This window comes from Pristis pectinata, chromosome 8 (assembly GCF_009764475.1).
Source record: "Pristis pectinata isolate sPriPec2 chromosome 8, sPriPec2.1.pri, whole genome shotgun sequence".
In the NCBI taxonomy this organism is placed as follows: Eukaryota; Metazoa; Chordata; class Chondrichthyes; order Rhinopristiformes; family Pristidae; genus Pristis; species Pristis pectinata.
The window spans coordinates 16,085,326-16,098,055 of NC_067412.1; the positions used below are offsets into that span (position 1 = coordinate 16,085,326).

General features: G+C 41.6%; 2 protein-coding genes across 2 annotated transcripts in view; both read right to left on the reverse strand.

Annotated features, from left to right (window-relative positions):
• Positions 1–338, reverse strand: part of LOC127573240 (tudor domain-containing protein 5-like) — a 38,181-nt gene extending 37,843 nt beyond the window's left edge. The window contains exon 1 of the mRNA XM_052021264.1: positions 190–338. The gene's annotated coding sequence lies outside the window, so the exon portion shown is untranslated. The remainder of the gene's footprint in view (positions 1–189) is intronic.
• A 1,360-nt stretch (positions 339–1,698) lies between these two features.
• On the reverse strand, positions 1,699–6,067 carry nhp2 (NHP2 ribonucleoprotein homolog (yeast)). The gene is made up of 4 exons (XM_052021799.1): positions 5,854–6,067; positions 3,800–3,869; positions 2,959–3,064; positions 1,699–2,540 (listed from the first exon to the last, which is right to left on the reverse strand). The coding sequence occupies exons 1-4, from the start codon at positions 6,008–6,010 to the stop codon at positions 2,415–2,417; spliced, it is 459 nt and encodes a 152-aa protein (XP_051877759.1). The 5' UTR covers positions 6,011–6,067; the 3' UTR covers positions 1,699–2,414.
• Positions 6,068–12,730: the final 6,663 nt, after the last annotated feature.

The window sequence follows — 12,730 nt, forward strand, 5'->3', positions numbered from 1 at the left end:
GGCATATAAAGGACAACATTGGTTACCGATTTTATCTTGGCTCATTTATAAATTGTTCCAAAATTCGATCCCTCAGCTCCAGGTCTGCTTCAGTTTGCATTAACTTGTTACGCCCAATACCCGCCAGTTTTGACTTTTTTTTTATTCAGGAACTGACGACTGTAATAACGCAGCGAGTGGAAGACTCACCAACTCCAAATATAACATCAGTCTCCAATGCAATATTCGAAAAGCCACCAACCATTGCACGTTGTCGGATTGGGATCAGTGAAGGCGTCACCGTCACACACCCACCACGGGTTCCCGCTCCTTTGGTAAAGTGCCACAGCGAAACGTTTCCCCGGTGTGCTGTAAACCCCGTTCCGGTCTCAAACAACACCCCAGAAAGCAATGAGACAGAGACTAACTTTTTTTACATTGCTAATTTTATCCGCAGAAAATCTGACTAGCTTTACACTTTTTTCCCTTAATTGTATCTATAAAGGACAAGTTACTTTGCAATGAAAGTAATGATTGATGAAACATGAACTTTGAGGGGTAATTCCCCTGAACTAATGATTGCAATTTGACCTTATCAATATGGCACCCTGGGCCTTTGTAATGGTGGTGCATTATTCCTCAACCTTTTCAACTCGTGAATCCTCTGGCATCGCCCAATGCCTCAAATCCATTCTCTAGCTGAATCTGATGGCCTGTGCCCAATTCTACTCTGAGCAAATGTAGATGGAGAAACTTGTGCACTGGCTTCTCTTCCCACTTTCCATTATTATGGAGTTTACTAAAAATCTACCTTGGTCCTTCTCTATACAGCTGCAATAGTCAAAACAAGTTCCACATAAGCACATTATCACCGTTTAACTTCATTACTGTCTACATTGTCAGTCTGCTTATCTAAAAGTTAATCCTTGACGAGATGGAATTTCATCCAATTAAAAAAGACCTAAGCCACTGGGTCAGAACTTGCTGTCAAAATGCAGAGGTTAGCAGTATTGTTGTTTTAGAGAATTATCACAGCACTTTCAATCAAGGGGAAAAGCGCAATTGATTGAAAGAAATCAAAGATGACTCTCAGATATGTCTCACTGCCCTTAACTCGGCACACATTTCATGCCTTGACAATGCATTAAACGTGAAACTTCTTTACTGCAAGTGGTAGTGCATCCCTACCAGCTACATATATCCCACATCCTGGGAGTTCTCTACCAATATTTTTGAACACATCTATATATGAGGTTCCAGCACTGATCCTTGTACACCAATGAATCCCATGTCTCCATGAATCCCACATGCCTTTATCTTCTGGATTAGCCTACCCTGAGGGACCTTGTCAAAAGCTTTACTGAAGTCCATGCATATAACATCCATTGCCCTACCCTCAACAATCATCTATATCACTTCCTCAAAAAAAAAACTCAGTCTGTATGACCTCCCCTGCACAAAACTATGCTGACCATCCCTAATACATCTATGCTTTCCCAGATGCAGGTAGATCCTATCCCTAATAATCTTCACCAATAATTTCCCTACCACTGATGTAAGGCTCACTGGCCTATGATTTCTTATTTTGTCCCCATTGCCCTTCTTAAACAGAAGAACAACATTTCTAAGGGATAAAAGTTACTTACAGAATGTAACTTACACTAAATAAAATAAACCAATGAGCCATTTGTTTACACATTATCTGAAAATGACAACAACTGTTAATCAGTTTCCTTTATTAAAGACTTTTACAAACTTCATACCCAAGATAAATAGCCATTGACATCGATTTAGTCATGAAGTTCTGGTGCCATTCCAACAAGAAACAGGGATCAGTGCAAAGTGAGAGCTTTAATGCAATGTGTTCACATTGGTACTAAAATGTGGTGGTACTAAAAATATGGGACTTGCTCTGAAAATGGCAAAGAAAACAATGCCACACTTTTTAGAGGAACAAGCCAGCTATAACATGAATCCTCTTATGGTTGAACCAGGGTTCCTACTTACATCAACACAACTCCTTTAAATGAATACTTCTGGTTTGATTCTACAGAAGAGCTACTAGATCTCTGCCTTGTTAACTTGTCAAAATTAGTGTAGAGACCTGATCATTAAAATTAATTGTAGTTGCTAATATGATTAGGAGAGCAGTGCAATCTCATCCACTGAATGTACACCTAACCCAAAAATGACCCCTGGATTTTTGAGTTGGATTGATATTATCTCAAATTAAATAGAGGTAGGAAATCAATAAAATAAAAATACATCAATTTATTTGCTGCACATTTCTTTTAAATCAGAATAATTCAAAAACTGGAGTAAACAAAAAGAAAAAAATGCAATTTTACAAATTCTTCTGGTGTACTGTTTATAGCAATGTATTCAATGCCAATGCAATTGGTTGAGAAGGGCTGTAATCTTGTTGAAACATTTCTTCATACAGGATGGTTCAGTGATTGCACCTCATCTAAGCACTCAGTGTAGGAATCCTTATACTCTTCGTGAAGTTTGATCAATATTGCACACGTTGGCCGCTTGGTTCCTGCAGCAGCTCCCAAATCCTACACAAAAACACAAATATCATTTGAACTTAATGAGCAAGTCACTTGTGTAAACATAACAGCAAATCACTGATTGTGATCTGATAAACAGAATACTTCAGCATATGTGTTGCAATAGACTGAAAAAAGTTCTTGATGTCCAACTATAATTTGCATTCCAGTTTCCTCCAATAGCTTTTAATTCTTACGTTTAGCTATGATACAAGCCTAATACATGTGGAATAACCCTACGCAAATTTCATGCAACACCAAACAGCTTCATCCAACTAAATTTTTGCTTCAAACTTGCCACATTTGCATTATTTTCGGTGTTAGATTTTCCGTAGTCATTACCCATTCATCTGCAAAGTTTTCTCTGTGTTCATTTGTAGAAACTATCACCATGTTTTTATATTATAGAAAAAGAAATAGGTCTTACCACTTTGGAAGGAATGTAGGCATAGGGAAGGTTATTATCTTCACACAAAACTGGAAGGTGGCTGTAAACATCAATTGGCATTGTATCACCAGCCAATACAACTATCCTGCAACCAAAACAAAGCATCATAAGAATAGCCAACTATAAAAGAGGAAGAAGTGTGTTTTCTCAAAATGACATTTTATTCTTTCTGCTACTTAGCTAGATTTTTGTTTAAATAATAGGTCAGTATGTCCACTCCATTACAGTACTAGCACGAGTTGTGTACTTTATAAAACTCATGCACATAGCTACAATATGCTTCATACATATTACCAGTGAAACAGATGGAAGATGATTTTGCTTATTTTGCAAGCAAGTAGTAGTTCTGGAACATCAGCCCCTCATATTTCACTTGGGAAGCCAAACAGCAGGACTAGGGATTGGAAACTGTTCAGAATTCAGGAAAGGAGGTCAAAAAGACTGGATTGAAGGGGAAAGATGAGTATGATAGTAAGCTTGTGGGGAACATAACAACTGACAGTAAAAGCTTCTATTAATATGTGAAGACAAATGTATGTCTCCTACTGTCAGAAACAGGGTAAATTATAATTTAGAACAAAGAAATGGCAGAACAATTAAACATACACATATTAAAACATATAATTTTGTCTTCAAAGGAGAACACAACCTCCCAGATATGTTCGGGAACCAAAGGTATAGAGAGAGGAAGTAGGAGAAGAAAATCAGTAGTAATAAAGAAATAGAGCTAGGAAAATTGAAGGTCAACAAATCCCAAGGGCTATTGGCTGAGTGGCAAAGGAAGGTGCATGAGTGAACACAGATTCAATTTCATCCTCACCCTTTTTCACCCTTGTTGATGAATTTCTGAACTTCCTTCACTCCTCGGCGTATCTGCTTCACTTTTGCAGCTAACAATGAAAGTGAAAATTAAGTGGAATTAGATGTAGCTAATGATGCTGAAATGTCCAAGTAATGGACAACAATCTCTCCCTCTCACATGTTTACTATGCCTTGGAGCAGAGTTTGACTTACAAATCATTACATTAGATCAGAAGCTACTTTTCTTTCAACAACTAGAATAAGCAAGCAGTACAAATGTCAATTACTTCTGAAAAGCTAAGTTTGAAAGACTGCTGGTTAGACAAACTGACATTGATATATCTTAACTTTATTTAGTTGCAGAAAGAAACATCACAAATTATCCACAACTAACCTGGAACACATTAGATATTTATTGCCACTATGCAGTTGCATGTTAGGTCTTATTTCATTTTCTGAATTATTCTTTTATATTCTGGAGTATTCCTAAGAGACTCATTAGGTGTCTGATTTGGGAATATTGAAGCCCATTTTCAACGCATGCATATAAATTTACTTCACATCAGACCAATTGATTTAGACAGATTCAACAGCAAAATATAAAACTAGTTCACAACATAAAGAGATGCAACTTTCCCTCTCGCATAATTTCTGTTTTTAACTCTCAGTCCTCAGCATCTTGCCAATGCAATAGCTTCATCACTTGCGTGCCCCATTCAACCCCACATTGCTTAGTAGTTCCTTCTGTCCCCTACACTTCTTCAGTCACCAGCAGATAACAACCAACTTCACTCCTCAGCCAACTTCCTACACCATGTACCGCCCCCCCCCAGCAAATATCTTCAACCACTCATACTCCTTAACAACCCACATAGCACAGGCCCCCCATAGCACTCCACTCTGCAAACCCTCACCTCAGTCCTCAACAATTCCCATCGTGCACCTACTCTTACTCCACAGCACTGCCTCCACTTCCAAAAGATCCCTCATTCCTCAGAAGCCCCACAATCCACTCCTCAGCTCCCCAATCCCTGCACTCTCATTCCTCAGCTGCCCTGGCACTCTCACTCTTCAGACCCTCAATCCCCATACTGTCACACCTGAGACCCTCATTCCCCGTACCCTCACTCTCAGCCCACACTCCTGCCAACCTCACTCCTCAGACCCCCAATCCTCCCCTACCTCATCGCCCTCACTCATCAGGTGCCCAATCGCGGCCCCCTCACTCCTCAGACCCCACTGCCCCGGCCCCCTCACTCCTCAGACCCCAGCCCCAACACAATTCTCAGCCCTCTCCAACCTCCTCACTCCTAACCCCCCAACAAAATCAGGGTCTCGACCCAAAACGTCAACAATTTATTTCCTCCCACAGATGCTGCTCGACCCGCTGTGTTTCTCCAGCATGTTGTTAGTTCCCAAACCCTGGTCTCCTCACTCCTCAGCCCTCTCTCCCCCATTATTCCACACTCTTCGCCCCCCCCCCACCTTTACCTCCATCTTCACCTCACCTTCACCCCCTCCCCCCAGTCTTCACCTCCCCTCCCCCAGTCTTCACCTCCCCTTCACCCCATCCCCCCCAGTCTTCACCTCCCCTCCCCCAGTCTTCACCTCCCCTTCACCCCTCCCCCCAATCTTCACCTCCCCTTCACCCCCTCCCCCCAATCTTCACCTCCCCTTCACCCCCTCCCCCCAATCTTCACCTCCCCTTCACCCCCTCCCCCCAATCTTCACCTCCCCTCCCCCAGTCTTCACCTCCCCTTTACCCCCTCCCGTCTTCACCTCCCCTTCATCCCCTCCCCCAGTCTTCACCTCCCCTCCCCATCTTCACCTCCCCCTCCCCCAGTCTTCATCTCCCCTTCACCCCCTCCCCGTCTTCACCTCCCCTTCACCCCCTCCCCCCAGTCTTCACCTCCCCTTCACCCCCTCCCCCCAGTCTTCACCTCCCCTTCACCCCCTCCCCCCAGTCTTCACCTCCCCTTCACCCCCTCCCCCCAGTCTTCACCTCCCCTTCACCCCCTCCCCCCAGTCTTCACCCCCTCCCCCCAGTCTTCACCTCCTCCCCCCAGTCTTCACCTTTCTTCACACATTTGTAAAGCCTCTTGGTCAGCTTCCTCGATGCCAGCGGCTGCGCAATCGCATTTACATTCGCCACCAACTCCTCGTAAGTTTTCTCGGGCTCCGGCTCGACTGTGTCGTCCAACTTCTCCTTCTTTAACTTTGGGGACTTCATGCCGGCCGCTTCTCCCTCCGCGATCCGCGCCGGTCACCACACGCCACCCGGGGAAGGGGCAGGGACATCCGGCCTACACCACGTCAATCAGAGAAAGGCGAGGCGGCATTCGGGCGCTCACACGTCAATCAGCCTAATGCGCCCTTGGAGGAAGTGGCGCAATATAAAGAAGGCGAGTGGTCTTGTGCGTGGGAGCGGGTTGCATCTCCTGTGCTTTCCCTGTAAATAGTGTGGTTGGTTCTCTATTCTCGTATCTTCATAAATTGCTGTGTGTCCACATGTCCCTGGATTCTCTTAGAATCCAAAAAGCTATGGGTATTAATCAAGAATGTATTTAACCACTTACCTCAAACAGGTGAGTAATTACTACAGCAAACCACGGTGTGCAAGGATGGGGGTCAGTTAAAGGGGAAGAAGTTGAAGCATTGAAGAGCTGTTTATTTAAATCGTCTTTAAGACCGACACAGTGAGCCTCCAGATGGATAATTAATCCTGAACAGTAGGTTTGCACAAATCACCAAACAACGTACAGGAATCCTGAAAGCCCCTGACGAAAGTGCCCCAAGACACAGCAGTAAATAACTTGTTAAGTACCAGCAACAAGAGAAACACACCGAGTCATGTATAGGTGTTAGAAACTATTTTATTAATAGCTACTTGTAATAATAAGAAATGTAAAAGCGTTAGATATCAAACATAATCACAAGATCACAAGACAAGGGAGCAGAAGCAGGCCATTCGGCCCATCGAGTCTGCTCCAAGGAAAGGGAAATAGAAATGAGAAATGGGGAATGAGGGAAGAAGAAAAAAAACTATTCTAATCCCAATTACCGGCCTTATCCCCATATCCCTTGATATCCTGACTATTTAGATATCTATCTATCTCCTCCTTGAACGTCCCCACTGATCTGGCTTCCACTGCTGTACGTGGCAAGGAGTTCCACAAATTCACCACCCTCTGGCTAAAGAAATTTTTCCTCATCTCTGTTTTGAAACTGTACCCTCTAATTCTAAGATTGTGCCCTCTGGTCCTGGACTCACCCACCAAGGAAAACAGCCTAGCCACATTTACTCTGTCCTTTCCTATCAATATTTTAAATGTCGCTATGAGGTCCCCTCTCATTCTTCTGTACTCCAGCGAGTACAGTCCAAGAGCCGACAAACGCTCATCATACGTAAGCCCTTTCATTCCCGGAATCATTCTCGTAAATCTCCTCTGAACCCTCTCCAATGTCAGCACATCCCTCCTAAGATGTGGGGCCTAAAACGGCGCACAGTATTCCAAATGAGGCCTCACTAGTGCCCCGTAGAGCCTCATTAACACTTCCTTACTTTTATACACTATACCTCTCGAAATGAATGCCAACATAGCATTCGCTTTCTTTACCACTGATCCGACCTGGTGGTTAACCTTTAAGGTATCCTGTACGAGTACCCCCAAGTCCCTTTGTACTTCCGTGCTTTAGATTTTCTCTCCTCCTAGATAATAATCTGCCCGCTTATTTCTGCTTCCAAAGTGTACAACTGCACATTTCCCTACATTGAATCTCATCTGCCATTTCCTTGCCCATTCTCCTAAACTGTCTAGGTCCCTCTGCAACCTTCCTATCTCTTCAATACTCCCTACTCCTCCCCCTATCTTGGTGTCATCCGCAAACTTAGCCACGAAACCATTTATTCCATCATCCAAATCATTAATGTACAAGGTAAAAAGGAGCGGTCCCAACACCGACCCCTGCGGCACACCACTAGTAACCGGTAACCAACCAGAACGAGATCCTTTTATTTCCACTCTTTGCTTCCTGTCAACCAGCCAATGCTCCACCCATTCTGTTATCCTACCCGTAATTCCATGACCTCTCATCTTATTAATCAGTCTCTTGTGAGGCACCTTATCAAATGCCTTTTGAAAGTCTAAATACACAACATCTACCGCCTCTCCCCAAAACTAAACTCAAAGTGTGTGTGTGTGTGGCAAATTCCCAAACCCCAAGTCTAGGAATAGTTCTCAAAGTTCAGTTCAGCAAGTCATGAGGTGAAACGTGAGCAAAGGCTTTTGCAAAACCACCGTTGACTGAAGACAAAATGTAGAGAGAAATTACGAAATCCACATGTTCCACGGTAGAACCCATATGACACCTCAATCTCCGATGATCTCCACTGCTTTGTTCCAAGGTATCTGCCACCCTGAAGGCATTCGATATGTGGCTGCCCACAAAAATACCTGTTTTCCAGTACAGGTTAATGACAAAGTGGACTCCACTTGTTTGCTCCAAAAATCCATACATGGATTGTAGTGACAGACACAGCTATTGTCCTTCATCCATTGTTACGGAGACCAGCAGTCAGTGTCTCTCTCTCTCTCTCTCTCTCTCTCTCTCCTTGACTCACTAAGCAAAACCGTAAGCACATTCTTGCTGTCTTGACGACACCACACACACACCACTACTCTACTGTCCAGGTGCCTTAAAGGGACATTCACCAAATAGCAACCTGGCTTGTAACAAACTACAACTAGTTTCAAAATTAGGTTATTTTTAAATGCTCAATAGGGAAAGTAAACTCATGCCTTGGTGCACAATTCCATCACATTAGTTATTGAAATTAATAAATTGTAATCGTTACTACTGCCTGTAAAGGTGAGGTGCTGGCGCATGTGGTAAGAATTGGCTGGAACAAATAGCCAAGGTAAAATAAAATTGGTACTGTTGGAGCAGTGCTGAATGACCTCCTTCTGTAGTGTACATTTTCTAATGATTCTAAAAAGATTAAAATATATTCTTTTACCCTGATGGATCTGCCATTTTGATAGGATGAAAGTGTAGAGAGAAGAAAAGAACACAATAAACTGTTCAGCAAAATGGAATCATTCAATTTTATTAACAAACTGCAAAAATGAAGTACAAACAACAGGCACTTGGCCAATAAATCTGAACCAACTACAATAAGTACATCAACCTTTATTGAAAATAAAAATCAAAGAACTTTTTTGTTTCGAGGTGAGGAAAATGCCCTACAGGTTAACAAAACAGCAATCTGCATTCCTCTAGTTCTTCTGCAACTTGTAACAACTTATTCACTCATTACTGTCTCTTCTCCCATGTTGCTTACCCATTAAGGCCATGCAATATCATAACTACAGCGACAAATACAATATAACTAAATTCAAGAAATACTGCAATAACACTGCTGAGGAACATGACAACACATTCATTTTCAATATTTCCTCCAACAGTGGGAATATCATTTTTAATATCTCCAACAGCAGGAATACTGTAAATAAAAAAAATACATTAGTTTTTTTTAAATGTGATCTGAAATGCTGACGTTACTTAGCTACAAATATTTCTGGCATCATTGTTCTTCAACAACTGTATAGGTTCACAACACTGCTGTGACACAGTATTCATTATCAACAATGCATGATTCCAGCAGGAACTAAATGTCATATGGTTCTAGCAACAAAATCACGTGCTTATTGTTCAGTAACTTCATAAAAATAAAAACCTACAAAAAGCCAGATTTTTAGTCGATTGACCATTTGTTCCTCAAATGAAGGTTAAATTCAATATACAGATGGTGCAAGTTAACCTCCCCCAAATATAGGGCATACATGTTTGAAGAGAATGGGCACTAAATTCTTATTAAACGTACCCTGACAGGATATCTGAAATAGACTTTGCCATTGTTTTTGAGTATTGATATCTGTTACAAATTTTGGATGTGACTTTCTGCTCATCACTTCTATAGGTACACAAGAGCATATGCAAATTATATAATATATATTTCTTATCACAATTCCATGTTAAGCCCTAAGTTATGATTTTACATTAAGTAGATTGGGGGTACTGACACATGTAAATGACTTGCTAACTGGAGCAGTCATGACGTGAATTATTAATTTGTCTTATTTTACAGGCAAAGTAGTGGTATGGTAGCACAGCGGTGAGCATAATGCTATTACAGCGCCAGTGACCTGGGTTCAATTCCGGCAGCTGTCTGTAAGCAGTTTGTACATTCTCCCAGTGTCTGTGTGGGTTTCCTCTGGGTGCTCCGGTTTCCTTCCACATTCCAAAGACGTACAGGTTAGGAAGTTATGGGCATGCTATGTTGGCGCTGGAAGCATGGCGACACTTGTGGGCTGCCCCCAGAACATTATGCGCAAAGATGCATTTCACTGTGTGTTTCGATGTACATGTGACTAATAAAGATATCTTAAGTAACAGCAAAGAATTCTCTGCAAGTTCTTCAACAGCTACTAAGAGTGGGAGAAACAGTTAATCAAATAATAAGAAAACATTTATTTTACACTAAACTGCCACAAAATCTTTACCTCACTTTTCCATGAGATGCAAACTCTTCCCACTGAGCCTTTTGTTATAGTCACCAAGTTCCACTACTTCCAGTATATCCTATGCAGGTGAAAGTCAAGTTAATGTTACAAGTCAATAAAATCAAAACAGCTTCTGTAAGATCATGACAGCACAGGATGATATTAAGGTGCACTCAGGGATCAGGCACAAGGCTGAGAGGAGCGCAGCACCTTGTTACACACATCATCAATTTTGAACCTGTTTCCAATATTCAACATTTTCTTTTACATAATTTCTCTTTTTATGACTCTTTTGTGGCAATCACCAGATGTTTCCAAGTGATTGCAATGTATCACTCTCCAATTTATGTAACTTTTGGCTCCAGTATTCTTGGTCAAAGTTGTCTTCTTCTTAAGCTGTTCCTTGGGATCAAGCACAACCTACTTTCACTCTGGTTTTGTGGGTTCTGAGGTGGCTAATGAGGGAATGACAGACTCTTCTACAAATGGAGCAGGTAGTGGCCAGTGGGGCAGGTGTGGCTAGCTTGAGAAGCGGTGCACTCCTTCTATCACTTATGCAGAGCCTCTGTGTGCTTCTGATGCATGGTCAAGTTTCTCAATACCATCTGAATGCTCCTTTTCCACTTAGAGAGGTCCTGGGCCAGAGAGTCCTGAGAGTCAGTGGGAATGTTGCATTCCTTCAAGGAGGCTTTGAGCAAATTCTTGATTGTTTTCCTCTGTCTGCAGGGTAATGTAATCCTATGACAGAGTTCAGAATAGAGTGTCTGCTTTGGGAGTCTGGTGTTGGGCATGTGAGAGATATGGTTTGTCCAACGTAGCCAACTGAGTGTAACTAAGCTTGAGTCAAACTAACTTCTGCTGGATTATCTAATTTTTAGAAAAGATATCAGATGTTCCTACAAATACATATTTTGGTAGTTGAATACTTCTTCGGCTTAATGAATGATTGCACTCCTAAGGAGTCCCTTCACACATTTTATGATCTTAAAGGTGCAATGTGAGTGCAAATTGTGGTCTACAAGGAAACTGGGGTAGTGCTGAAGGAAATTATTTAAATACACGAATGTTGAGATGATGGGAAGCAACAGCATTGGCAATCAATTCTGCCCTCTGATCAGGGATGAGGGGGCAGTGACAGTAAGTGATAAGGTTCCAGCACTGCAGTGGAAGTTAAGTAAACACTAGAAAAACAAGTGATTGTACAAATGCAACTAAGTAGCTAAGAATGCTTGATAGTATGGTTTACTTTCTGATGCTGATTGTTAACATACACTGACAAAAGAGGCACAGCATCCATATCAATATTCCCATTAATCAGGTGGGAATAACAAGCTGAACGCACACTTCAATGGATTAGCTTTGGCAAGCTGCCTGCTGTTCTTTAGGAAATACATTACTACAGCACCATTCAATGATCAACGTTAAATACTGACAAAGGATTCATTCAGTAGATTGACTGTTATACACATACAGTATGTCTTGTGAGATAATGTACCATCTACAGATATACTACACAAACACACAGGAACAATAGGTCATTTAGCCCTTGATGTTATTTCACCATTCATACAGATCATGTTGATCTGTACCCTATCTCTATCCACTCTATTCTGGATCCATATCCCTTCATTTCCTTAGCTAACAAAAATGTTGTGACCTCATATTTAAAATTAACTTTTTTTAATGGCAAGGTATTCCACAGTTCTACCTCTCTTTGCACAGGAATGTTTCCTAACTTCTTTCCTTAATGACCTGGCTTTAAGTTGTACTAACTACCCTTTCAACAAAGGAAGTTTACTTTTATCGTTATTTTTTCAAATCCAAAAGACTTCAACTTCTTGCTACATGTGACAATAAACCAATACCATACCAACATATCAATTTTAAAGCTGTTCTTCATTCCAAGCAAATAGTAAAATTAAATTATGTAATCTTTCCTTAATTGAACCCTTGGCGTTCTGATGACCTTCTGATGAAACAAAAATGGACTCCTTCCAAAGTCAATAAGGCTGCATTTTACAGGATAATGATGGTGAACCTTATCAAACATCCGTGTCACAACATTCTCATTTCTGCATGTGCTCATGCCATTATTCAAAGGTTGCCATCAGCAGTTTGATATCGAGCAGTCACCAGGCAAAATTTGTCATCTTAATATGGGCTGAGCTTGCCTTGGCCATCCTGCACGATAACTTGCGGTGCTGAAAGTGCTTTCCCATGCTTCAACTATATTCAAATATTTTTGGATGTCAGTGGCAAGTGTAGTGGCTTAATGCAAAGCACAAACTCTGCTGCATTATATTTTCAAAGGTATGGGCACAGACCTGAACACAGTAATCCATACAATGACTAAGCAAGGAAACACAAGAGACCGCAGATGCTGGAAT